This window comes from Mustela nigripes, chromosome 1 (genome assembly GCF_022355385.1).
Source record: "Mustela nigripes isolate SB6536 chromosome 1, MUSNIG.SB6536, whole genome shotgun sequence".
Taxonomy (NCBI): domain Eukaryota; kingdom Metazoa; phylum Chordata; class Mammalia; order Carnivora; family Mustelidae; genus Mustela; species Mustela nigripes.
The window spans coordinates 208,382,936-208,410,183 of record NC_081557.1 but is presented as its reverse complement, the minus strand read 5'-3'; the positions used below and the strand labels follow the sequence as shown (position 1 = coordinate 208,410,183).

Genomic DNA, 27,248 nt, shown 5'->3' with positions numbered 1-27,248 from the left:
GCACTGCAACAGTGTGTGGGATCAGGCTTCCCGCTGTGTAACAAGGGTTCACTCTGCTCCCTGGGGTCCCCTGGTGCTAGGCTGGCCTGCCCATTTCCTTTAGAGAGGGAACCAGAGGTCGGGGACAGATGCCTTTTCCAGAGTTGCTTTGTGTGTGGGGTGTGAGCAGACTTGGAACCCAGGGCTCTTGACACATGTTGGGCAGTGCATGGCTAGTTTTGTCTTCTAGTTGGAGTATTTTGGAATGGGTTGAAAGGTGGGGCTGCTGGTGGTTAGGGCTCTCCAGAATGCTTCTGGTCAGGGCCTGTTGACCTCTGAGAAAGCCTGAAGAATGCTCCCAGGGGGAGCGCCTGGGTAGCTCAGTGGGTTAAGCCGCTGCCTTCAGCTCAGGTCATGATCCCAGGGTCCTGGGATTGAGTCCCACATGGGGCTCTCTGCTCAGCAGGGAGCTTGCTTCCTCCTCTCTCTCTCTCTGCTTGCCTCTCTGCCTACATGTAATCTCTCTCTGTCAAATAAATAAATAAAATCTTAAAAAAAAAAAAAAAAAAGAATGCTCCCAGACAGGTATGTCTGGGTAGGTAATTTTCACACTTTTTTTTCCTGGAATATTCTTAGTTGTCTCATGGGAGAAGGGGAGGTTTGTGAAACTCTCCAAATTGGGACACTCTTTTATTTCATTTGACTCACTGAGGAAGAGGAGATGCTGGGCTATGTGGTCTGTGCATGTGCTGCTGGTGTTAGGAGAGGCTGGGATGTTCCAGAGCCTTCCTGGAGGCAGTGGGCCTGGTCAGGGTTTTGGAGGGTGAGGAGGAGAGAAGGTGATGCAGTCTGGCATGCTGGGGAGAGACAGGGATGACAGCAGACAAAGAACACCCATAGGGGAGGTGAGCCAGCTGTGAGCCCGGCTCAAAGAGCTCTGGCATTCTGGGCTGTGTGAGTTCACTCTGGGCCATCGAGTGATGGGCTAGAAACCTCGTGGTATGTGCTCGAGAGCTCACAAATACATGACTGGCGCCTTAACCAGCAGAAACTGATGGTCTTGCCATTCCAAAGGCCAGAAGCCCAGGTCCAGCGGGGGTCGGCAGGGCTGTGCTCCCTCTGGAGCTGGGAGGGGAATCCTTTGTTGCCTCTTCCTAGTTTCCAGTGGTACCTGGTGACCCTAGCATTCGTTGGCTTTGCAGACGCATCCTTCAGCTGTCCATCTTCACAAGGTTCTCCGTGTGTGTGTGTGTGTGTGTGTCCAAATTTCCTGTTTTTATAAGGACATAGTCACATTGGATTAGGGCCCAATGACCTCAGTTTAATCACATCTGCAGAGACCCCATAGGTCACATTTAAAGGTACCAAGGTGTAGGGCTTCCCTATTTTGGGGAGGGGGAGAAAGAGTTGAACCCCTAATGGGCCTAGCACGTGAGGCTGACATCTCTCCAAACCCTTGATCCCTAGTCATTCTCCCAGTGAACGTGTAAGAGCATGAGGCTTTGTTCTCCTCTCCAGAGGCGAGATATGCAGGTGATGTTCTTAGGAACACAGCTGGCAGGTGGCAGAGCTCGGATCCAATTCTGAGCCGTCTGGGGATCTTTCTGGAAAGGCCCATGCTCTCTCCTCAGGCCATGAAAACCACAGGGGAACATTATGCCACACAGCAAAGAGGAAACCCACATTTCTCTTCATACCATGGGGCACTTCCCAGGTCTGTGCAGACATGGGGACAAGGAGAGGTTTGAGGTTTGCAAGGTGTGGGGGAAGAAGAGTGGGGACAGCCTCCAGGAAAGGGGTTTTGCCCCAACGGGCATCTCCTCCTGCCTGTCTATGGATTTCTTTCTTTGCGTCTCTCCCTTGACTATTCCTGGAACTGTCATGTTCTCTTTTCTTGGTTCTGTGAGCTCCTCAGTCATCAGGCCTGGAAATCCCAGATAAAAGGCCCAGGCCAGGTTCCAGGAGGAAGGCCCCAGAGAAAGTGGTTCCCCACAGCCTCGCTGAGAGATGGGGCTTATTTTTAAACCTAAACAGATGGGGCGCTGGGAACCAAACACAGTTGTGGCTTCCAAATTCAAGGGACAGGCTAAAGAACACCCTAGGATGTAAGATTATGTGTGTGTGTGTGTGTGTGTGTGTGTGTGTGTGTGCGCGCGTGTGTGCATGTGTGCGTATTTTCACTGAGAATTGTTTGACATACACCATTATGGTGATTTCAACGGTGTAACACAAAGACTCAATATAAAAATTGGATTGTTTGGTTTTTTGCTATTGAGTTGTAGGAGTTCCTTATGTATTTCAGACTTTAACCCCTTATCAGATACGTACGGCTTGTAAATATTTTCTCCTCCACAGGAGGTTGGCTTTTCCATTTTGTGGATGGTTTCCTTTGTTGTCCCACTTTTAGTCTGATGTCCCACTTGCCTATTTGCAGGTGTTGCCTTTGCTCTTGGAGTCAGATTTAAAAAAAAAATCATTGCCAAGACCAATGCCAGGGAGCTTAACTCCCCTCTGTGTTCTTCTAGGGGTTTTATACTTTCGAGTCCTATGTTTAGGTCTTTAATTGCTTTTGAGTTAGTTTTTGTCTCTCATGTAAGAAAGTGGTCCGGTTTCATTCTTTTGCATCTGGTTGTTGGGTTTTTCCAGTACGGCTTACCGAAGAGGCTGTCCTTGCTGTATGTACATTCTTGGCTTCTTTGTTGGAAATTAACGTATGTCGGCTCATTTCTGGGTTCTGTACTCTGATTTTATGTCCCAACCATACCAGTTTGATTGCTTTTGCTTTGTAATATAGTTTGAAATCAGGGAGCATGATACCTCCAGATTTGTTCTTCTTTCTCGAGATGGTTTTGGCTATTTGGGGTCATTTGTGGTTCCATGCAGATTTGAAGATTGTTCTGTTTCTGTGAAAAATGCCACTGGAATTTTGGTAGGGATTGGATTGCATTCAATCTGTGGATTGCTTTGGGCAGAACGGACATTTGAACAATATTCTTCCAAACCACAAACACAGAGTATCTTTCTATTATTTGTGTCATCTTCACGTTTTCTCATCAGTGTCTTAGAGATTTCTGTGTACAGGTCTTTCACCTCCCTGGTTACACCGGTTTGTAGGTATTCTTTAAGATGCAATTACAGATTTTTTTTTTAAAAGATTTTATTTATTTATGAGAGAACACAGAGTGTGAGCAGGGGAAGGGGCAGAGGAAGAATTAGACTACCTGCTGAGGGGGGAACCCAAGGCTGAGCTCCATCCTAGGACCCTGAGATCAAGACCTGAGCTGAAGACAGATGCTTAACTGACTGAGCCACCCAGGTGCCCCAGATGGGCTGTTTTCTTACTTTCTCTTTTTGGTAGTTTGCTATTATGTATAGAAACACTGCATATTTTTGTGTATTGGTTTTGTGTCCTACAACTTTATCGAATTTGTTGATTTGTTCTGAGAGTGGAATTTGGTGGAACCTTCAGGGTTTTCTAATATGTAATATGTCATCCTACAGTAGTGACAGTTTGCTTCTTCCTTTCCAATGTGCATGCCTTTTCTTTTTCTTAATTCTCTGCCTTGGGTTTCAGTACTGTGGTGAATAGAAGGGGTGAGAGTCGGCATCCTTGTCTTGTTCCCGATCTTAGAGGGAAAGCTTTCAGTTTTTCACCACGACGATGTTAGCTGTGGGCTCATCCTAGGTGGCCTTTATTGTGTTGAAGCACGTTCCCTCTATACCCACTTTGTTGAGTTTTTATCATAAATGTTGAATTTTGTTAAATGCTTGTTCAGCCTCTCTTGAAGATGATCATGTTTTTACCCTTCATTTTATTCACATGATGGATCACATTGATTTGCAGGTGTTGAACCATCCTTGTATTCCTCGAATGAATCCCATTTTATTATGGTGTATGATCCTTTCAGTGTATTACTGAATTCAGTTTGCTAATATTTCTTTGAGGAGATAATATTCTAACAGGACTTCTTAACCTATTTTGTGCCACGGGCCCCTTTGGAACGTTTTCAAATACCTAAAGTAAAATACAAAGGGTTATGAGGCATGTGGCTGGCTCAGTCAGTTAAACATCCTACTCTTGATCTCAGCTCAGGTCTTGAGCTCAAGATCATGAGTTCAACCCCTTGTTGGGCTCCATACTGGGCAGGGAGCCTACTTAGGAAAAAAAAAAAAAAAATACAGAGGGTTATGAAGGAATCTAGTTCTGTTAGATACAGCTCTTGCCACAGACCACCTTGGGGAAGGCAGCCTGGCAGCCCTGGACAATGCAGAGCCCCTGAAGCGGGCCTTGCTACCCCAAGGGTCTACTAGCAGGTGGCGGGGTCCTAGGCATGGAGATTGGGTTGGGGTAGGCCCACATTCTGGTAGCCTTGTGACCCGAGTGAGGGCAGGGGTGACGAGCATGACAGCAGTGGCAACAAGGGCAAATGCTTCTTAGCACGGTGCACACTGTGCCCAGGGGCTGGCCTCAGTCAGACCGCATCAAATCTTCAGCCTTCTAATCCGCCTGGAGAGCTGGGTCCTTCTCGTGACAGGAACCAGACTCAGAGGAGCTGAGCACCTTGCCCAGAGGTGCCCATCCCGTGTCAGCATCAGCAAGGCTGCTGCTCTTGTTGGAAAGCACGAGGGTTCTGGCTGCTGCCTCTGTTACCGTACGGCCCTCGGTCTGCCATCCCCTCTCTTTCCTTGCAGATTTGACCTCCTTCAGCTCAGCTCTCTGCTGCCTCTGCAGTCTCCCTGGACTGTCTGGGTCTGTGGCTTGCCATGTGCCATAGTGGCCCCCAGAACCCCGTGGTGCCTTTCCCGTGGGCACCTCGGGCCCCAAACTATCTGTGACTTCATCCTGTGCCCATGCGTCGGGCCTGGGCTCCCTGTGTGGCATGGACTGTCTAGGCAGACTGTGGTTTCTCTGACCTGGAGAGGGTCATGGCCCGGACAGTCCAGGTGAGGGAGGGTACCTGAAGGTCACAGGAAGGGAAAAGGCGGGTGGAGGACGGAGATGGTGATTGGGACGGGTGGGACTTAGGGATGGGGAGGCAGGGCCTAATGGGAGGTGATGCAGAGGCTTCTTGCCTGCCTGGGGCCTCAAGGGCTGTTCCCTGGGCCGGAGAACACAGGGGACAGGTGTTGCCCTGGCTGCTGTGAGCGTGAGCTGGGGAGGAGAGGGAAGGCGGGTGGCCAGGATAGGCGTGCGAGGGAAGGGAGGATCTGGGTGCTCGTGGGCCCTCAGGTGTGGGGGCTACCTGGAGCGTGTCTCATGCCCACCCAGTGCCAGAACGGGAGGGCGCTCCATGGGGCTGGCCCCAGCATGGCAGGCCACGTGCTTTGCTTCTGAGTGGCCCAGCGCTGACCCCAGCCAGGGCTCCTGGCCACCACAACACAGGCCTGGCGAGGACCCTAAAGACTGGTGACGAGGAGTCTGGGAAACAGAGGCAGGGCCCTGGGGTGGGGCGGTGCTCACCATGGGACACACCACCATTCTCGGCGGGTATTGCCCATCCATGCCTCCTTCCTACCCTCACAGCAACTGGGAGGTGGGGAGATGTTGTCTTGTGGCATGGGTGAGGGGACTGGGGACCACCACAGCCCTACAGTGGAACTGGGGCCACGGTGCCGTGCCTGAGGCAGAGGAATGGGGACGCATGGGGCGGCTGTCTGTCCATCTGTCCTCTGGGTGAGCGTTCCTCACACACATCTTCTCACGTGGCTCAGAGCTACTCTGTTCTCCTTTCACAGATGGAGAGCCAGTATGGTAACCGGGGCCCTGCAGGATGAGGGGACGTCTGTCCAGGGTTCCCGAAGCCCAGATGGGGCTCAGTGCGCTTGGCTTGAGGCCATGCCCAGCTTGCTGGGGGCTCATCCTCAAGCCTCTTTCACAGCCCCAGGGAGTGGTGGAGTTCTGCCAGTGCTTAGCAGCCTTGGAGCTATGTGCAGTGTGGAGAGGGAGCTCAGGGGACTCTGGAAGGGGAGGGGGAGGGGAGTAGCTAACCTTTACAGAGCCCCTGTCCTGTGCCAGCACCCAGGGCCCCACTGCCTCGGACTTTCTCCCCTGAAAGCTGTCTCTGCTAGCAGGGTGGGGAGGCTCCCCTGACCTGACCTGCCGAGCCTTTGCATGAGCTTTTAGCTTCCGGACATGCCCTGCCCTTGCCAAGGGGGCTCCCAGCAGCCAAGCGAGCAGCTTTGGTGCTCAGATCCCATGTCATTTTGTCCCCCGTGCTCCACATTCTCGGGCTGGGGCAGGATCTCCTGTCCCGCACCCATTTGCATGGGTTGGCTGAACCCATGCTATGTGCCGGCCAGCCTGGCATACAGCGGTGAAGAAGGCCGTGCCCCTACACCAGTGGGGACGGCTCTCTGGGGAGGGGGGCACACCTGACCACGCAGGAAGCTTAAGGGCAGAGGTGACGGGGGCCCAGGAGAGTCTGGCTTTCCTGCTTCGCTGGTCCTGGCCCCACGCAGAGCTGGTGGCCCGGGCTCAGGAGACATCTGGAATAGCTGATGAGCTGCTTGCTGATGAGTCACCTTGGTTACTGTCAGCAGCAGAAAGGCAACCCGCACCCCTGGCTCAACCATGCTTCCAAGTGTCTATAAGTCTCTATCGTGTCTGTATCCCGAGCTCCCCAGACAGGACCTGGAAGACTAAAAACAGGGCGTTTACAATAAAGAGAGCTTGTGGATGTTGTTCAGTGACAAGTGATTCTGCTGACCTCTCGTCCCCGAAGCCTCCTGGGACTCCAGTGTGTCTCCTTCTAGAGACGGTCTCTTCGTGCACTGGAGTGTGTCCGTGTGTCTGTCTGGCTGCACCCGCACGCGGATCTTCGCAGTCACCCTGATGGGCCCCACCTCTACCCACAGGTCTCCGTGCTGGTCCTCTTCGCCCTGGCCTTCCTCACCTGTGTTGTCTTCCTGGTTGTCTACAAGGTGTACAAGTATGACCGTGCCTGCCCCGATGGGTTTGTCCTCAAGGTAAGGCTCCGCCTCCCCAAGGCCCCAGGCACCCTCCCAGAGGGGATAGGCACTTGAGAAGTGGGGGCTTCTCCTGCTTCTTCCGTCAAGCTGGGCGGGGGGGAGAAGGGGGGAGCATGGAAGGGAGGCAGAGGGGCAGGGGAGAAGGCGATCTGTAGCAAGGCAGCTCCTGGGACTTGACCTCAGGCTGGGGGAGCAGAGGCCCTGAGGGAGGAAGGGCTTGCATGAGGGGGACCGGGGGCAGGGTTGGGCACATTTCCCACACACCTTGGCTGCCTGCTCCCCCTGGTGCCTGCTTGGCTGGGCTCCCTGTGCACGTGGAAATGCTTGCTTTGCTCTGATGCCTCTGTGTTCCAGAAAGTCTGCAAGGAGCACAGAAGCATACACCAGGGGCAAAAGGATTAAGTGAAGACAAAAAAAGGGCGGGTGTGGGGAGAGGTGAGGGGGAAGAGGTGAAGCATGAGGAAGTAAGATGGCCTCGCTGTTCACTTGCTCCTGTTTCCCACACACTCAACATCTGGGCCCACATTTGGTTCTGAACTCTCCAGAGCCATTGTGAAGAGGGAAACGGATGATTTCCTGGATCTGGTGTTGCCAGAACTAAAGCAGGAGTGGCCCACGCTGAGCACACACACGGACGGGCTTGGTTTGTCATCTGTGACCCGGTGACTTTGCTCGGTTTGGGTGATTCAAGGGCCACAGAACCCTCGCATGAGTTAGCTGGCGAAGCCAGAACTCACGTTGCCCTTCAGCCCTTTCTCTGCACTGCAAGTGTGTATGTCGTTATGTCATGCCTGCCGTGGGCCCCTTGCGGCTGCTCTTATCCGGGTGCTGAACTCCAGGCAGGACCCATTGGCTGAAGGTCCCCACCTTTGGGAAGCTCCCTGCTATTCTCAAAAGAAACGTAAAGTCAGTCGTATACTGAGTTAGGTTATAAGCGATGGAAAATAGAAGAGCAAAGCAGGGTTGGGGACTGCAGTTTCTAGAAGAGTGGTCAAGTTTGAGTAAAGCTCATAGGAGGCCAGTGAGGCAACTGTGTGGGGCACCTAGTGCCCCCCCCCCCCATGCTGTCTTCAATGAACCCGTGCACCTCCTGGATGGGCTGGGAGAGGTTATGGTCTGCTTGGAAGCTCAGGAGATGCCATGGTTTAAAGGAGGCCAACCCAGAGGGCCTGGGGGCTTCAAGGAGGGGAGGGATGCCCTTGACCAAGCAAGCTCATTAGCAGACGCTGGAGACTGGCAGGGCCAACCCAAGCTGGCTAGGGGTGCAGCGGTGCACACAGGACAGCAGGGCTGTGCAGGTCTGCTTAGCTTGGAAGACTGGGGGCAGGGGGATGTGAGCCAGCTATGGGCCAGGCAAAGGCCCTGGGGGAGGGCAAGGGGGAAGTGAGGGCACAGCCACTCGGTTGCCTGTGGAGGCTGGAGGTTTGGTGAGATGACCCAGGAGGCTGCTGCAGGGAGCCTGGGGTGAGAGAAGGGTCTGGCCTGCTCAGGGTGCTGGGGATGGAGAGACGACTTGGGGCATAGGGTGTAGGGAAGGAGGAGGGGAGGACGTGGTCCAGAGCTGGGTGAAGCAGAGTAGCTGATGTCATGGAGAGGAAGGAAAGCAGATGCAGGAGTGGTGCCCTGATGGGAACAGGGTGCACAGAGGACAGCTTCCTGGGGACTGGGCAGACTGTTTACAAACAACCAGGCTGGCAACTCCATCGGGAGAACCCAGGGTTTGCTTCCGGACTGTTCTCTCTGGACCAGGGCAAGCTGCCTGCGTGGAGGAGGCAACAGGCTAAATTGCCCAGCCCACAAGGCCAATTCTGCTGGAAAACCTAGGCTGGGCAGGTGGAGTCCACGAGAGGAGCCCTTGCAGGGGGAAGGGCAGGTCTCTGGGTATTCAGAGGCTCTGTGGGTGAGCCTGGGGCCCAGCCAGCCTTGGGAATTGAGAGTCCGGTAACGTTCTGTCCGGGACTTCAGCATTTTCCACTGGCCTTTCCATCTAATTGGGGGCAGGTGTCCTTCCTGGAAACCCTGGCTGGGAAGACTGGGGAGCTGCTAGTCTGTGTCTAAAAGCCCTTGGCTAAAGCTGGGGGTGGGAGGAAGGTGTGTGTGAATGGGGGTCCTATGGGACCCCCAGAGCCAGAGGGACCCCACAGGGGCCACAGAAGTCCTGGCATGAGCCTGAGGACAGCTGCCTGTGCTGTGGGTGAGGAGGTGCAGGCCACCCCCACCAGGAGCGTCATGGGGGGATTTAGGCAGGCAGATAGGGGCTGCGGGGATGCTCGGTTTCTGCCTTTTTCCTACACCTTGAAGTTATGGGAGTACTATGGACAGGCTTTAAAAGGAATGGGAACTTGCCCAAGCTGCCCATTTTGAACTATGGGTATTTCCTGTAGACCGTCCACATGCATTCTCACCGTGGTGCACGAAGGTGCATGTTCTCACCTGTGCACGAGGAACACTGACGAACGCTGGCCATGGGCCAGGGGCTGTTTGGAACGCGCTTGCTTGGATTACCTCGCTGGGCCGATGGTCATTCTGTCTGAGGGTGGAGGTGCAGGGAGCTTTGGTGACCTCCCCACACTCGCCCACAGAGGGGCATGAGGCTGCAATGTCTGGCCTGAGACAGGCTGGGTCAGAACTTCCTGGGAGCCCCTGGCCTCAGGCTCCCCCCAGAACTGGGGTTCTCGCCTACCACCAGCCCACCTCAGTGCCTCCCCGCAGGTTCCTCCAGCAGTCCGTGTGGGCAGCGGCAGAACTGTCCATCCTCCCTGGCCCGGCGCCCAGAGGGCAGGGGGAGGGGAGGCATGCTGTCAGGTCTAGAGGCCCCGGCCTAGCCTGGCGTGGAGGATCACATGGCCCAGGTTCTTGCAGGTCTCTGTGCTGGCGAGTGGAGGAGGGGAGGACAGAGTGAAGGGCCGGTGGCAGCGCTGGCTGGGGACAGGGTGGCTGCCTGCCTGCCTGCTGGATGGGGGCTGCTGCTTCCCCCCAGACACAGCTGGGTTTGAGCTGCTGCTGAGATGCAGGCGTCCCTTTGGTGGTGCCCCTACAGCTTTTGATCTTCTCTGTCCACTGTGTGAACACGGACACATCACAGCTTCTTACCTGAGCGGCCCATCGCTGCCTTTGGTCCTCATGGCCACCCAGGAGGTGGGGCTCCCCTGCCCCATGTCGTAGGCAGGGGAGCTGAGGCTGGGAGCAGAAGGAGCTGTGGTAGACATGACCTATGGCATGGGCAGGCCTCCATGGTCACGCTCTTTCCAGGGCATGGCTCCTGCTGCCCCCACGGACACCCTGGACAGGCAGACTGGGGTGGGCAGCACGCTGCAGACTGTCCTCTCCCGGAAATGGCTCCCTGTGTTCCCTGAGGGCCGGTAGGTAGTTGTGATCCTGGTATCTCGGGCAGTAGGGAGCAGGGAGGAGGCAGGAGGCCTGGATTCTGTGGGGCAGACAGTCCTGGGCTGAAGGGAAGGCCCGTGGTGACTATGTCCCATAACCAACCAGCCAGCAGCTCGGAGCCTCTCTCAGTCGCCCAGGCCCAGGAAAACACACGAGGCACTGGCCTGGGCAACAGAGACACGTGGACATGCTGTGGACTGTGCTGGACCCCAGTGCTCTCCACACGTCCCTGCAGCCCACGCTGACCTTTCACCCCCTCACTACCCTCCCAGATCCACCAGTGAGGAAGCAGTCCCTTGCGGGCCAGGCACTGGACCAGCCACGCCAAGCAGGCACTGACCGTGCTCTGCTGAGAGGCCAGGCTTGCCACTTCCTGGTGTTGGAGCCACAGAGCCTGGGCTTCCCAGGGGAGGGCCACAGGGTGGGCGCAGGGGGCTAGCAGGGTTGGTGGCCTGGGCTTCGGCCTGGTGTTTTGGCATCCCCAGTGCCTGGCATGCTGGGCAGTCCACCCGTGGGAGAGCTGGTCCTCAGCCATGCCTGGTCACTTCACACTGACACTTCTGTGCCCAGCGTCCTGGGAGAAGCATCTTGGGGGAGAGGGACCTTCATCATGAGAGGCTGCCACGTCTGAGTGCACAGGAGCTTTTCCACGACTGGGGTGGCAAGCATCAAGTGCTCAGCCCTGTGTCCCTGCTTTGGACGCCAGGCAACCGCCAGGACCTGAACCTGCCCGCTGGGGAGGCCTCTGGGTTCAGAGGACATTACAGTCTGTCCCCCAAGAGGAAGTTGTGCAGGCTCTGGTGTTTACCTGGTTCAGAAAGCACTTGGCAAGCTGTCAGGGATGAAGAGAAGGTCAGGAGGGGGAGAACAGCAGCGTGGGAGGCAAAAACCCCAGTCTGTTTTCTTCTGTCAGGGAGATGGCAGGTGGACCTCGAATCTACAGAAGACCTCAAGGAGCAGCCCCCCACCCCAATCTGCCTTTAGCTTTCAGAGACTGTGCAAGAGCTGGCCCCAGACCAGGGCGAGGCTCCTGGAGGGGGTTCCCCGGCTGCATCCCAGGCTGGACCTGGGGTCTCCTGGCGCCCACATCCACGGTGCAGCAGCCGTGGCTGGCCATCCTAGCAGTGGCCTGAGGTGCCCAGAGATGTGGTCATCAAAGGTCCTGTCAGTGTCTACATGATGCTTGCCCGGGGGAGGTGAATGGACACTTAGAGCAGCTGGGCTTCTTGCTGAGCCCCGTGAGGTGGTTGGAGTGCTGTGGGTTGGGCTTGGTCTTTAGGTCCTGGCTGTGCACCTGCCAGCTGGGTGGCTACGGCCAAGACTGGCCAGAAAGATGGCATTCAGGGCACTGAGCCTCAGAGTATCTGGGATGTTTGAACATACAGATGGCTCCCAGGCAAATGTGCGGAGTTAGACCTCTCGGGGCTGGTGGAGAATCTGGGCTGTGAAACCCTTCCTGATGACCATGGAGGTGGCCAAGGCCAGGCACCCATCTTAGCTGCAGTCTCCTCTCACCATCTGAGAGAGGCGCCATGGTGTTCATGCGTGGCTCTGGTTGCTTAGACACGCGGGTTAACATGGCTTCCACAAGGTGGAAGTTGACCTCTCTCATGCTAAGGGCCAGCTGGAAGGCGGTGGGAGGTTCTGTGAGGTCATCCTGGAGCTCCGATTCTGTCTCATTACTGCCCTACCAGCTCCCAAGGTATTCTTCCCTGGGCAAAGGCAGCCAAGAAAGGGCTGCGGGAGAGAGCCAACATCCACTCCTGTCCCACTGGCCAGTGGTCCCATGGCCTCACCTGGCAGCCAGGAGAGCTGGGACATGTTAGCTGGGCGCCAAGTGCCTGCTTAGCTCTGGGGGGATGGCTGGTGGAAGACAACCCACAGCCCCAAGCACCTCCTTTGTGGGCCTGAGCTCCACCTCTTGTCGTGTGGGCTGGCCACATCAGCCGTGGTGGGGCAGTGGCCTAGCTTGGCTCCTAGATTGATAAGGAAAGGCAGCCTGGGGTGCAGGGTTTTAACTTTTGGGGGTCCTAGACCGTTGACTAGCTGATGGAGCTGATGGTCTCCCCACCCCGTATCTCCCCAGGGTTCTGTTTCTTGTAGGGGGCAGAGCCTCTTCCTTTGTCGACAGATGTCTGGGATAGCCCCTCCCCACCCCAACATGCTGTCTGGGGACCCCAACATGCTGTCTGGGGTCCTCAGGGACATCTTGCTGCTCTCTGGATCACAAGGTCACACTGCTCCCTCACAGGACCTTGCAGGCCTGGTGTGGCTGCCTCTGGGACCCAGGCCACTCTTCCCAGTGTGTTCCTCGTGCTGCTGTGGACTGTCTGCGAGGCCGGTCTCCTCTGCCTCCAGCGCTCTCCCTCCGCCTCCCCTGTTAAAAGCCTAGCTCCCAGGAGGCCTTTCCGACTTCCCTCCCTTCACTGTTTGACTAGGTGGTTTCTGGTAGATGGAAGATAAATGACAACCAGGGTGAGATCTTTAGAGAAGCAGGAAGGCCCAAAGTCATTACACACATGCCCCAGGAGCCCAAGGACTGCTGTGTCCTGGCCTTGTTAGGGAGGTTGACCCTGTCATCTCCCTAAATCGGTGTCTGGTGGTTGCTGGGCTGTGCCAAGCAGGACCCCTTCCTGCTTTTGCAGATCCTTCTTTTTCTCCTCTCGGCCCTGGGAAGGTGCTCGGTAAACATCTGTGAGGTGTTACCTGGAGACACACACTGGCCTCCCCTCCAGCCTCGGTGCCCACGTCTCAGTGGCCTCTTGTTTTTCAGAACACGCAGTGCATTCCAGAAGGCTTGGAGAGCTACTATGCGGAGCAAGACTCCAGCGCCCGGGAGAAGTTTTACACCGTCATCAACCACTACAACCTGGCCAAGCAGAGCATCACGCGCTCGGTCTCCCCCTGGATGTCTGTTCTGTCGGAAGAGAAGCTGTCTGAGCAGGAGACCGAAGCTGCCGAGAAGTCCGCTCAGTGAGACGGGCAGGTTCCTTACGAGGTGTCACTTGAAGGTAACCAAGGGACTCGGAGGGACGTTTCATTAAATATAATTACCGATACTTTAGAGGTTACTCATTTATGGTGCAACTGCTTCTGTTTGCTGATGCTGCTTTGCAAATACAACTTGCTGCCGGCCACTCATGGGCATAAAACCAAGTGCATATCAGCGTTGCTTAAAGAGCTCTGACACCACTTTCCATGTTAAGGAATCTTCATTTAGTACTTTACTGGGACTTATTGGAAGCTATCAAAAAATAAATTTACACTGGATATGCAAGGGGTTTGGGTTCAGACAAATAATGCATTTTGTGGAATTGATTTATTTTACATGCCCCGCCCCCGCACCCCTGCCCTCACCATTTGCAGTCCTTAGTCCACAGCCATATTCAGAGTGATCCCACGTTGCTAAGAGCAAGCTGTCCTTCAGAATTTCTTCCAGCCTTCAGTCAGGCAGCAACAGTGCCATTGCTGAGACGCACAGTAGTGAGAGGTATAGAGAAGGAAGGAAAACAGGACATCCGGGAGTGGATGTACCCCTTCTTTCCCTGTGCTCATCCCTATGTGTGCACGTGTCCCGCTGCCGAACACTTGGGGTCTGTATCCCCCCCCCCCCCCCCGCCCCACCGGCGTTGGCATCTTGGGTGGAGAGCACCATGTTTCGCTCCAGTGCACGTGAGGCTGTGGAAAGAGTGGTCCCTGGGCTGCGGGCTCCAGGACTCTGTCCCCCCATAGGTAGTCCGTCTGCTCTGTGACGTGTTGAATAGGAACAAAACCGCTTTGGTCTTTTGTTCTCTTTGGTTATGAATAAATTTGTACCAGTAGCCCTGTTAGCAAGTTGGTTTTCAAAACTTATTTGTGTTGGAAAAGTGAAAATGTAATTGCTGGGGAGCCAAGACTGACTTATTTTGTGAACCAGAACTCCTTTACTGTAGAAGCAGGCAGGAAAGGCTGAGAGGGGCTGGTGTGGCAACTTGCAAACCCAATGACGACATTTCAATTCACAATCTTTGTAAGAAAATGATGTTTCAACCTGAATCTTGACATTAAAGTATATGTTTACAAAATTGCCAGTTAGATAAGTATGTAAGACGATTAAATAGAAAAAAGACATTCACAGACATCTTCTTCCATGTTATTTGAATGTGTTGTTTCTGGTGGACATGTCAAACATTTCACTGTTTTTTAGTAGATCAAAAATAAATGACAACTAGTGCAAGACCTGTTGCAAACAAGCATGGTGATCACAGTTGACTCCATTACTGTTTCCAAAACCCGATTTCATTATCAAGGGTGTTCTGAAACCAGGGTTGTGGGCTTGGGGCTGGGAGTCAGGCAGGTAGCGAGCCTGAGCTGCGCATGCAGTAAAGGCTGCGAGGTCCCTTGGCGAGCGGGGACCACACGTCTGTGAGCGTGGCCAGGCCATGTATGCGCACCGCTAAGGCAACACATTCCTTGTACCATCTAGATGTTTTATTGGCTGTAAACTCACTCACAGGTAACTTCTGACACTTCCGCTCTGTGCAAACAAGGAACACAAGGAGCCCGCAGCTGCGCGACAGTCAGTATCGCACATGGGTGTGGGGCCCCACGGACCACCAGCGAGCTTTCTGCACAGAAGTGGCTCCAGAAGTCTCGAGCTTCCCACTGCAAACCGGTGCTCCTGTTTCTTCAAGGGTCAGGCACACAGGTCGGGGAGCCGTAGGCCAGGTTCCAGCTCTGGACACAAGCTCCAGTGCCCCCCCACCCCCCGAGTGCCCAGAGTCTGTCCCCACCCTTCTTCCCTACCCAGCAGGCAGGTGTCTGCTGCACTTCTGTGACCCACTGACAGGACACGAAGTAGCTCTAGGTGCATTTATTACATTAACAGAACAATGGTTTGCTTCTAGAATATAGTGAAGCTATCACAGGGCTCAGGCAGAGAAGAAGCCACAGGAAACAAAGAAATGATCATTGTGAGAAGTTACCAACCGGCACTTCTTCCCGAAGCCACTGGAAGGGCAAGGCAGGAGCCTCCCTGAGCCCCGGGCCTCCAGCTGTAGGTGCAGCCAGTGAGCCCCCTCACCCCCACCTCACCCACCTCAAGTCAGGATTGCTGCTATATAGGCCACGTTCCACTTGTGTTATTTTCTCTTTCCGCTACCAAATGGGCTTAAAACCACAGGCCTGGGTGTTCCTTCTGTGAGAGTGTGCCTCTGTCCCAGCCCCCTCCCCCCTGAACGGCGCAGTGATGAAATCTCAGTCCTGCTCCGATCCCGGCAACCCTTGACCACGCACCATCCGCCAGGAGCAGCCAGGACAGGCTAGCTGTCATACCAGTCCAGGAAGAGCAGGGAGAAGGAGCACATCACCAGGAAGAAGAGGACCCACACTCGGAAGCCAGCGTTGTTTTTAATGGCCTGGGAGGGGTGGGGAGGAGCACAGGGATTTGCGTCACAGGGGATCCTGGTTTCAAAGCCCTCCAGCACTCCACCTGTCTGCACACTCCCCCTCCACTGGGCAGGAGCAGTGTATTGCTGGAGCCTATGCTGGCCGTAATTATTAGGCAAAACCACAGAGTGGGTCTAGAATCTGTAGGCAAACAGGTATTTCCCTGTTTCTCCCAGGAAACACCCAGAAACGGTCCATGTGTGTCCCAGAGTTAAAACTACACGCATAGACCAAGTGCACCGACCATGACTGGCCAGGCCGCGGCCCCCGGGAGTACAGTGCCAATGGTGGCCCCATGTCAACCCAGCCTGAGCACCGTACCCAGAGGACAGAGTCCACCGTGGTGGCCCCAAAAAACAGGAACCAAGGCTCTGGCCCTTGGGGTAGGGAGCGGTTTCAAAAAGCTTCTCCAGTGGAGCCCACCCCTGGCTTTAAGGAGCTGGTCCAGCCCTTGCCAAGAGTGACCTCATATGCCTCTCACTGTTCCTTTGGAGGGCCGTGAGTCATGTCTCTTGGTAATAGCGGGGGCCCAGGGTTTGGTGGGAATGGAGATGAGGCTGTGTGGTGCCATCAGGTGAGCCCTGGGGGCTGGGCCCCAGCAAGGCACTCAGGCAGCCATGCCAGCAAGACGGCGGCTGCTGCCCAGACGTGGTGCCACACTGGGGAGACCTGGGGGGCCCAAGAGTACTCACCTCTCTGATGTCTTCATTACCCTCCTTGATATTCTCAGTTGCTCCGACAACTAACTGGTGAATGCTGTCAATCTCGGCTTCCTGTGGAAGGACAGTGACAGGTGACCAAAACACGCTCTCTTTCCCTAAGTGTACAGACATCAGAAGCCAGCAGCTGCCACTTAGGGAGGAATGGGACTTTACACACATGAGCCTACGAGTCCTCACAGTGCCCCGAGGGGTAGCAGCAGCCCCATTTTGCAAAAGGGAAACTTAGGATTCAGAGAAGTTTAGTAACTTGCCCGAAGTCACACAGCAAGCATGTGGCAGGACCAGGACTGGAACCCAGTGCCTGTGCCCCATGTATCCCCAGCTGCCACCTGCTGTCCCTCTTGCTGGTCAAGAAGGGACAAACATGAGAGCTGCCTACTACACAGTAGCCACGAAAAGCCAGGGGCTTTTCTTCCACTCTTTCCTCTACTCTTTGGACGTCCAGAGACAAATGCCTCCAAATGCATATGCTTTAAAACACGTTAGCTCCTTGGGGCACCTGGGTGGCTCAGTGGGTTAAAGCCTCTGCCTTCGGCTCAGGTCATGATCTCAGGGTCCTGGGATCGAGCCCCACATTGGGCTCTCTGCTCAGCAGGGAGCCTGCTTCCTCCTTTCTCTCTGCCTGCCTCTCTGTCTACTTGCGATCTCTGTCAAATAAATAAATAAATAATCTTAAAAAAAAAATTACAAAACAAACAATACAAAAAAAATCCCACGTCAGCTCCAGGAAAGTGCTTTGTGCTTCACCATTTTGTGTCTCTCTTAGAAAAGGAAAGAAAACAAAACACAAAACTAAGCACCTGGGTAGCTCAGTCGGTTAAACCTCTGCCTTCCATTCAACTCATGGTTCCAGGGTCCTGGGATGGAGCTCCATGTCCGACTCCATGCTCAGCGGGAGCCTGCTTCTCCCTCTCCTCCCTGGTTGTGCTTGCTCTTGCTATCTGTCATTATCTCTCTTTCTCTCAAGTAAATAAAACCTTTAAAAAAAAGGGGGATCTGGGGCACCTGGGTGGCTCAGTGGGTTGGGCCTCTGCTTTTGGCTCAGGTCATGGTCTTTGGGTCCTGGGATCGAGCCCGGTGTCGGGCTCTCTGCTCAGAGGGGAGCCTGTTTCCCCTCCTCTCTGCCTGCCTCTCTACCTGCTTGTGATCTCTGTCAAATAAATAAAATCTTTAAAAAAAAAAAAAAGGGAGAAGTTAAAATGTACAAACATTAGCTCCCATGTACTGACAGGCTGCCATGAGCCAGGCATGTGTACCTCTATACCAGCTCTAAGGGTGACACAGGGGACACCTGCTCCGCTCTGTGGAGGGTGGCATAGCTCAGGGCACCCTGGGTTGGAGCCAGTCTGTCTGACCCTCCCTGACCTCTGAGCTCTCCTCCCACGCTGAGATGCCTCTAGAAACAAGGCGTGTGCTCTGACAGGGACAGCTGACTTCACTTTTGTATGTATCAGGAGGCTTCTATGTGAAGGTTAGCATACAGACGCCTGAAGAGTTCCTTCAGCGGGCTGATTAAAAGGACAGCTCTTATGAAGCTGAACTTCCAAACTGTTAGGCTTCATGTACCTAATTTACAATGACTCGACTCTGGCTGTGAGGTTCAGGACAGGTTTTGGGAGTAGGGTATCTTAAGCCAATGAGCCCAGTTTCCTACAATGGAGCAAAGTGATTTTGTCTTTGAAACTCTTCCATGGTCTGTGGGTATTATAAACAAAAGGACAAACCGATCAGGTCTCTAACAGCTTTGCGTTACTGGCTGGAGAAATTTCAGCAGGGGAGGCAGGTACACATAACATAAAATCCTCTTAGAAGAATGATCCTATTTGCTGTGTGGATGTGACACCTGAGGGCACAGACCTGGTACTCAGAGAGGGCCAAGTCTGGGCTCTCGGAAAGGCCGACTCAGAAGCTACTTCCCCAGCAGGTGTTGTGCTGGGGGCTTTCTGGGGGCCCACCTCTGGGACTTACAGCAGCCCTGCAAGGGTCACAGCCCTGCAGAGCCAGCGGGCCGGCCTGGTTCCCTGAGGGCATGAGAACGAAGAGCGACCGGACTCCTGCCACCTTCGTGTGCTCCACCAAACAGCCTGGCTGGGCCCTCAGTTGGGTCTGGGCCACCTGAGAGCAGAGATGTCCCTGCCATGCACAGAGGCTGCACCAGGGGGACAGGAGGCCTTCCCCTGAGGAGCCCTCTGAGCACCCATGGGCCGCGTGCACAGGGCTCTGGGTGCTCGGGTGCAGAGACCAGGCCAGCTCAAAAGGAACGGCTGGACTTCACAGTACATTCATTCTTTGAAGCTAACACTTTGAACAACGATTTTTTTTTTTCTTTCTTACCTGCTGTAAAACCTTCTCTGTGAATATCTCCTGGAGTCTGGAGATTTCAACCACTCTCCCTTCGATTTGCCTTCATTTCGGGGGAATGAAAAAAAAGAGGTTACAGACAACCATTAATACTTGGTAGTTCTAACAAGAATGCTATGCATTTCTAAAGGGATTGTCTAAGTGAGAAATGGAGGGGACACCACCACAGCCTCCAGAGAGGGAAAGGGACAGCGTGTCATCCGTGAGAGAGGGACGGGGCACCGTGTCAAGCTTGGGGGAGGAGACAGACGTTTTACTTCTCGTCTCTCCTCTTAAGTCTCCCAGTTTGGAGGGTATTGTGCCATTTGGAACCACGTCCTCCCCCGGAAGCTGACCCGCAGGGCCCTGGCGTGGAGTCCATGCCCCGGTTACAAAAGGCAGTCTTCTAGAAGGCCTGTACCCAGCCTAGTAACCACAATAACATGGTGGGGATTCAAAAGAAAGCACCAGAATGTGCTGACAACTCAACTTTGTTACTGCTCAGTAGGTTGAGGGAGAGTCTTTCTGCCACTCTAACCAACTTCCTGTTGAAAGGAAAAACTCTGATTCCGTCTGAAAAATCTATCTGGGTTCAGCAACCAAGTGTCTGGGCTTCCTGTTCAGGGGCAGCAAGGGTGTCCCAGGGGTGGCCTGGGGGCTCGAGCAGGCCTAGAAATGAGGATGAGCTCCCAGCCCAAGAGGCCTGCTGTGTAAGGGCAAGAGGCAGCCAATCATCCCAGGGCTTCGAGGTGTGGGAAGGGAGAGCGAGGTGCACAGGGGCAGGGGTGGTGAGGGTGGAGTGTCAGAACAAGGACCAGGAGGCCCACGGAAGACAGACAAAGGCTATAGAAGAGCACAGGCCGGGTGCTGTCAGAGGGAAACACCTGCATGCGGAGTCCCCAGGGCTGTGTGGGTACAGTGCCGGGAGGCATTTTCTCTTGGGATGAGCCCACAGAGCAGCAGGGCTTCCCATTCAGATGCTTCAAACATTCTTGGGGGAACAGGCCCCAAATGCTTCCCCTGAGGACCAGCCAGCGATGGTTCACATGGGCAAACACAGCCACTTGCCTTTGGTGCCGCCGACCCCGGTGCTGAGGGAGCACACAGACCCTGGCAGAGCCAAGTGCAGGAGGCTGCCTCTGGTTGGTGGTTCATCACAAGGCCCTCATCTCACTGGGAGTCATGAGGCGCAAACAACCCCCATGAGCCCCCCCTCCACAGTATTTGGTGCAATCTGCTTGAGGTCACTGGGAACAGCATGAAAGGGGTGACGAAAGGGGGGCCCACAAGGTGACAGAAATCAGTAAAGTTGGGCACCTGCCTTCACCTCCAAATGGCTTGGGGGGGTGCATGTGGCCAGGGCCACAAGCGGACACCATGGCACGAAAGTGAATGTATTCCCCATTTCTGGGAAAGCTATCACGGAGGCCAGCAGCCCGGAGAAACCACATACACACCTCACTTCATCGAACAGGCTATTCATTTCACCAATGAGGCGCTGGTTTTCTTGTTCAAACTGTGAGGAAACAAACACATGAAGGGTGATGTCATACCCAACACAGCCAGAGGCAAGTGTCTAGCAAGGCCTCTGCACAGAAATCTTTGATCTGCTCTCTAAGGATCACCACCGAGTCCCTCCTTCCAGCATCAGCGTGACAACATCCCTGCGGCTGGACTTGTCCCCACCTGCAAGCCGCTCTGATGCCCATGAAGGTGAGCCTGGAGGCACGGCTGGGGTGGGGGGTGGGGAGAAGCTGTCATCCCTCCCCCTGCTCTCCTCTGGCTCCCACAGGCCTGTGCTGTCTGCCGCTGGGTCCACCTGTTTTAAGTGGAGTGGTGAGGTCCAGCAGCTTAGCTGAGAGCAGGGCAGTGTGATTTCAGAGCTGTGCTTGGCCAACCCCATGACCAGAACACAGGCCCAGGAGCCAGAGGAGCCGTGTTCCCAGGGCTCAGGCTAGCAATCAGGCTTCAGGATGCAGTTCGGGTAAGGATGCTGCCCTAACACGTGGGAACTCGTTGACTCTGTGAAGCAGACAGCTCTCCCCAGCCGTTCTTGCCAGCTGGACTCTGGCCCAACAAAGGACAGTGTGTCTGAAGCTTCGCCATGGTGTGGGGCCAGCCGATCTCCTCCCCCTCACCTACAGGACCACGCACTCCGCCTTCCCATGACCACTCAACCCTGGGGCAGGGTTCCCACAGACCCAGCCCAAAGGCCACCTTCTCCGTGACCTATCCCGGGCCCCCAGGCTTGAAGCTAGTTCTCAATTTTCTAACCTTGGCCTAGTACCTTCCGAACATCTCTTAGCATATTTCAGGCCTTGTCAGAAGCTGTGCACATCCCCAACTCCCTGTGGGACTGTGAGCTGCCTGAGGGTGGGACCGGAGTCAAACCCAACTCTGAAAAGGCCACACACCCATTCTTCCTTTCACATCTGTTAAAGCTGCAGCTGCATCCACAGAAACTTTCTGACGATCTGTCTGTGGCAGGCGCTGCGCAGGGAACAAGTGGAAGCAAGCTCTCGCCATCCAGAGGCTTTGCCATTTGACTGAAGATCCCGCTACCCCTTGCTCCTGCAGGGACTCACGGTCTCCCAGCCCCTCCATCCGGCTCCCACTTCACGGTTTCCCTGCCACTCCTTCCGGCTTCCCTCACAGGAAGGGAAGCAGCTGTGCTCGCTCACCCCTGTACCTGCCCAGGCTGCTGCCTTTGCTACACCTCCTCACCCCTCCCTGGGTTTCCCTGTCCTCCCTGTGCCTTGCTTACTCCCACTCACTGGAGACACGGGTTGGTGGGGGTGGGGTAACTTCCACGGGCAGGGCCTCTTAACAGTCCTCCACTCGTCCCTCCCGCCCTCCACGCGGGTGTCCTCTGTCCCATCTGCCACACCCTTGCTGCACCCATTCTTTGCCTGGCACCTAAGCTCTGTCCTCATCATCTTTCAGTCTCCTCTCGTCTCCCTCCCACTCCTTGAGGGGTCAAAGTGAACTAAGATGCCAGTCACGTCACGTGGCAGCACACCAGCCCTGTCCCGTGGCCTGCAGATCAGTGCAGAGGTGTGGCCTTCTCCTGTGGCCCGCTGCCCCCCACCTCTGCACAGGCTGGCGGAGAGCTTATTAGGCACCTTCCTAGTGACTAGGCACCTGAGGCAGAATGAATCACCTTCCTCAACCTCTTATCAAAAGCTCCTCTGCATTTGGCCCATCAGCTGCACTTGTTGCCCCCGTTCTGGCGTCTTCCCTCCTGGGGCGGGGGCTTCTTCTCTGGCCTCTCAGCGCAGGGCAGGGCCTGACACACTCCATGGCACTGGTCCCCAGCCCCACTGCTTGTTCGAACACCAAGACACCTTTGCTCTACCCCAGACCCACTGGGTCAGAAGACCAGGGACGCAGGGGGCTGGCTCAGCTTGTAGAAAGGGAGAAGTGCTGGGGAAGCACATGCAGGGCCGCCCTAACGCCCCCGGCAGGCTGCCTTGCTGGCTGCTGACAATGCACCCAGATGGCCCTTCTCCTTATGCATGCAGCTGGTTATTTACGGGAATAGAAACTTCATTTCTGACTTTGAAAGTATCAACTCAGTTAACAGTCAACAGTTAATGAGGAAAAAATACAATTACTTCGGCCTGTAGGAGCTAATTTATTTTCAATAATTCTCCCAGGTACTACTTAGGGTTTTTATTTTTTGCTGGTGGCATTTTCTTATTTTTCTAAAGACAAAATATGGCCCTGTCCTTTTAAACCCTCAGCCCTTTTATGCTTTTTAAACTGTTCCTAAGCAAGATTAACTAGGGGTTTGAGATGGTTTATTACGGGAATGTCCCCTGGGAACAAAGCTCTCTCTTCTACCCAACTCCAGGGCACGTGGCCCCTGCTGCACATCCTTCTAGGCCTCCAGGTAACTATTACCTCTGAAAGACTCCTGCCAGCCCTGCTCAGAAGTGGGACCAGATTCTGGCTCTCATTTCCGTTCAAGCCTTGGGTTCTTAAGGGCACTGGCAAGCATCCAGTCCCTGGAGGAAGTGGGAGAAACTAATGCCTCAAGGGATCAAGCAGCAATAGCGCTGAGGAGAGAGGTTCACCGAGGCCAAGACCTTCATGGAAAGCGGCCTCCACTGGGGGTGGAAGTTACAATGACAGTGTGTTTTCCAAAACGACAAAACCTCTTTCCCACAGCCAAGTGCAAGGTGGTCAGTTCATGAGACCTGGTGGGTCTCGCTCGGGCAGATCAGGCAGTGGCCAGGCCGCTGACAACATTCCTTGCACCAGATCTCAGGGTAGTTTCCAAAGCTGTCTCAGTGGCAAACCCATACAACTCTCCTCTCATCTGCTGAGTAAGACAGGGAGTGGCAAATGTTGGCCGGCAGGGGCTGGTTGGGGACATGCCTGGGACTTCAGTGAGCCAGCCCCTACAGCCTCGTGGCAACTCCTAGATGACCCTGGACTGGTCACTGGCTTCTGTTGGGCCTGTCATGTGACCAGGCCTCTTCGTCAAGAGAGGTGGTGATGAAGCCGAGGGTGGGGAAGGAGGGCTCCTTTACTTTCTAAGCTGGACGGACACCCTTGGGCAGCTAATTTCCTGTGCTGTCTTCATCACTAAAACGGGATGCTAACACGACTTAGTTAGCAGTTCTTTAACCCACTGAGCCACCCAGGTGCCCTAGTTAGCAGTTCTTAAGAGGAAGATGTGTGAATACATGTAAGTGGCTTACAAAGCGCATGGCTCACAGGAAGCTCTCACTGAGTGCAAGTTATTATTATTTAATTTCTCTGGAAGTGAGATTCCAGATCTGCAAAATGAGTCATGAAATGCTCTGAAGGCCCCTTCCACCTCTCTGGTTTCAAACTTTAGAGAGCCGCTGTGACTTGAGGTCATCTCACTTGCTCCAGCATGAGAAACACTTACACCACAGTCATTGGGGCTCCCTGGCAGCTGCTGGCATCTGTCCCCCAGGAGGATGGGGACTTCACAAGGAGCGGTACCTAGCAAGGCCTGGGCTCCATGGTCAGCACCAAGGACAGGGGTACCTATAGGCCCTGGGAAGGCAAATTCCCCTGGGGGTCTAAGATACGTGTCACCCATCTCTGTGAGGCACTGGAGAGGGGGATGTGAGGCCTACATGATGCGTAAGGTGGACAAGGAGGGCCCGAGAGGCATGACAGCAGCCAGACTTTGTGGGCCTCCTACCATGGCTCTTTCCACTCCATCTTGTTTGGTCTCACACCAAAATGCAGCGTCTGCTCTCAGCACAGACCAACGCCCCCAGCAACCTCCCCCAACCCCTCAACCACTGTGGAAGGCACCACATTTAAAGGTTAGGAATGGGAGCTCTCCATGAAATGGGGCCAGCAACAGAACCTACCACACGGGTGGCACACACTAATGAAGGCTCAAGTACCTGGCATGTGGTGTGTGTTACATGTGTGTTAGGCACTATTATTTAACCGCTTGACTCCATTCAGAAGTCAGTTAGACTTCCAAATAGGGGGCCCCAAAAGGGTTTATAATCTGGTTTAAAGGCTACAAAGCCACATCGTGAATACATTGTTACAGAAATCCTTTTCTAATCTAATCCTCTTTACTATAGTTTTAAGAAGAAAATCACTCCTACAAAGGCCTTTGAGTATAAGACGAGGCCAGAAGAGGTTATCTGCATTGCAAAGAGGCAAGAGCAGCAAACTGAACAGAAGACTGTGAACCCACAGGGGCTGGAACCCACAGGGACTCAGCCCAGAAAGCACTCTGTCCCCTTGGCCCAGGACCTCTCAGGGGTCTTCCAGATAGGATTTCTTTGTGCCAAACAGCTTCATACTCATGGCTCTGTGACTCTCACCTCCACCCCTACGTCTGCCCCTGTGAACCCGAAACCTCCCCAAGGTGTGGACTTCAGCTCTCAGCTGTGTAGTGCCCAGATTCTACCAACAACTCTCACCAGGAGGGCAGCCACATTCACAAGCCCTGCCAACCAGGCACCTGGTGCTTCCAGGGGCTAGCACAGGGAACAGGGGCTAGGGACACCTTTCAGACAGATTTGAGAACAGAAGTCACACGCACGTCTTTAAAAATCATGCTGAGGAATATATCAATTAATGCAGGTGGTTTCACTTGAAGCAAGAAGAATGAATGCAGCCTTAGAAAAGGAGGTATTTTCTCTAAGTAACATCAGAAAACAATTTGGTTTCACTCAGCCTGACCACAAAACATCTGCTTATATTAACTCAAACGTTAATATACCTGCATCATGGGTTATAAATGGAAATTTACTGTGCAAACCATAGAACACTCTGCAACCATTTTGGAACATGTAACAACTGCTCCTATGGGTGAAATAATGAATTAAATTGGTATTATAGGGCTTAATTCACTATTTTACCCTGAGGAAAAATTCCAAAACAGTGATTATGAATTATGACCACAATTTGCTACAACACTTGCCAATTTAAAACCAATAGTGCCCTGCTTCTTTTCATGTTCAGGGTTGAGTGTATTAAGTAAGATTTGGGTTGGCCAGACTGTAAGACACGGAACTTGGCCATCACTCCCAATTAAGAGAGAGGTTAAGTGAGCATTAAATAGGCAGCCCTCAAAGTTCTGAGTGTCACCTCCTTCTGCCCAATCCACTTGCAGGAGCTCTGAACAAATTAGGGAGGTCTTGCTGGTTCCGATGGCTTCAGTCACTGATCCTGGGATCAGATTGGGAACGGTTGGTAGCACGTTTATAGAAAGGGACTCAGGACCCAACAAGGAAGTGGAAGGATGGGGCACCAGCAGTCATTGAGTACAGAAAAGCCTAATGTCGGGACCCTTTGCTCTTCCTCTGCGTTGTCTACATCCCCTTCTGGAGAGGCGCAGTGAACGCAGGTGTGCCCTGGGGCCAACACGAGCAGAGCAGCTCCCATGGACCCTGCATGCTGCCAGGTACTCTGCATTCCCAGCAATTCTGTGGGGTGGTGGTTCTTGCCACACTCAAGTCCAGTGAGGCAAATCTTCTTGGCCCAAATTACACCGACAGACAGTGATATAAAGAGGATTTGTAACAGACTCTATCGAGTCCCTGAGCCCGCGCACTTTTGTCATCTCTTGCTGGGATAGGGCATCAGTGGATTACAGATGTCCTTGCTACCAGCCTTTCTCTGGCCCATCCCAGCATGCTTTTAGAGGCTTCTAAGGGTCAGGCATCAGCAAAGGTTAACAAACTTCTGCTGCTCACCACCTCCTACAGGAGAAAGGCAAACTTCTGACTCTTACTCAAGCTACTTCATTTATGAAGTGTATAAAAGGGAAAAAAAAAAAAAACCCCAAACCTAACAGAAGGTAAATTCTGCCGGCGTACAAATCATTCAAGGGACAGAACTCTGCGTATTTTTTCTCCAGCAAAGAAATGCGGGTCCTATTACATTATTTGGGGGAACGTGAGATCATTACTTTCATTAATAAAATTCTGTACAAACTGAAGAGAAACTGAGATTTTAAGAAACTTCTGCCGTCATTTGGTTATAGGAGAAGGGAGTATGGTCTGACCGTCCTTCGCGTCCACAGGCCGGCTTCTGCACCTCAGCCTTCCTCCCTGTGGAGGCCCCAAGGCACTGTCCTTTGCCTTGCTCCTTCTCCCCGGGACGCACTGCTTCAAACATCAGCAGTAGGATGTCTCCCGCATTCACATCTCTAGCCTGAGCCTCCACTCCTACTGCCCACCAGACATTTCCCACGGATGTCCCAGAGGGTGTCTAAAATGGAATTTGGCATCCCCTGCCCTGCCCAGCCTGCTCTCCCTTCTGACTGGCAGCATCGTTTCTCCAAGTCGGAAAGCTCCAGGCTCCTCCTCCCAGTCCAGCTTAGTCCCCCAGCACCTTTCTCATTCCTGCCTCCACAGCTGTGCCCGGACGCACCTCTCGTTGCCTCCTGACTAACTAGAATCCACACCACAGTCCCTCCCCAGCCACCCTCCATACTCAAGGCTTCCGGCTGCCACATCTGCAGGGCCTGGGGACCACAGAGCACCTACTCAGAGGGTGCACTCTGGAACACCGGAGAATCTAGAGGAAGGCAGGGGCTTGGCAAAGCCACTTGAAGTTGTTGACTTAGTCCCTTAACTCAGAATCACTTTTGCCTGTAAAGAACAAAGATAGCTCTGCTTGGTATTCCAAAGCAAATACCATAGGCTCTGAGGGAACACCCTAAAGCAAGTCCTAGGAAAGTCATAGCCAGTAGTACTATCACTGGGATCAGTTCTATGCTTCTAAGCTGACAATTTTAAAGAGGAAACCAGTTGTCTGGGAGAGAGGGGTGGTAAATGTTTGTGAAACCAGATTGTGTATAAAATACATATGAATCGGGGCGTCTGGGTGACTCAGTGGGTTAAAGCCTCTACCTTCGGCCGTATCATGATCCCAGGGTTCTGGGATCAAGCCCCACATCAGGCTCTGTGC

General features: G+C 53.9%; 2 protein-coding genes across 4 annotated transcripts in view; one reads left to right on the top strand and one right to left on the bottom strand.

The window, feature by feature from the left end:
- Positions 1-14,567, top strand: part of NSG1 (neuronal vesicle trafficking associated 1) — a 30,500-nt gene extending 15,933 nt beyond the window's left edge. The window contains exons 4-5 of the mRNA XM_059380752.1: positions 6,835-6,945; positions 13,109-14,567. Of these exons, the coding sequence (XP_059236735.1) occupies positions 6,835-6,945; positions 13,109-13,312 (315 nt within the window). The 3' untranslated portion in view covers positions 13,313-14,567. The remainder of the gene's footprint in view (positions 1-6,834; positions 6,946-13,108) is intronic.
- A 605-nt stretch (positions 14,568-15,172) lies between these two features.
- STX18 (syntaxin 18) overlaps positions 15,173-27,248 on the bottom strand; it is a 115,901-nt gene continuing 103,825 nt past the window's right edge. For all 3 annotated transcript variants that reach the window (XM_059380721.1, XM_059380729.1, XM_059380739.1), the window contains exons 8-11: positions 20,282-20,340; positions 18,819-18,888; positions 16,455-16,535; positions 15,173-15,731 (exon numbers count right to left, since the gene is read on the bottom strand). In XM_059380721.1, coding sequence (XP_059236704.1) covers positions 15,636-15,731; positions 16,455-16,535; positions 18,819-18,888; positions 20,282-20,340 — 306 coding nt within the window. In that variant the 3' untranslated portion in view covers positions 15,173-15,635. The remainder of the gene's footprint in view (positions 15,732-16,454; positions 16,536-18,818; positions 18,889-20,281; positions 20,341-27,248) is intronic.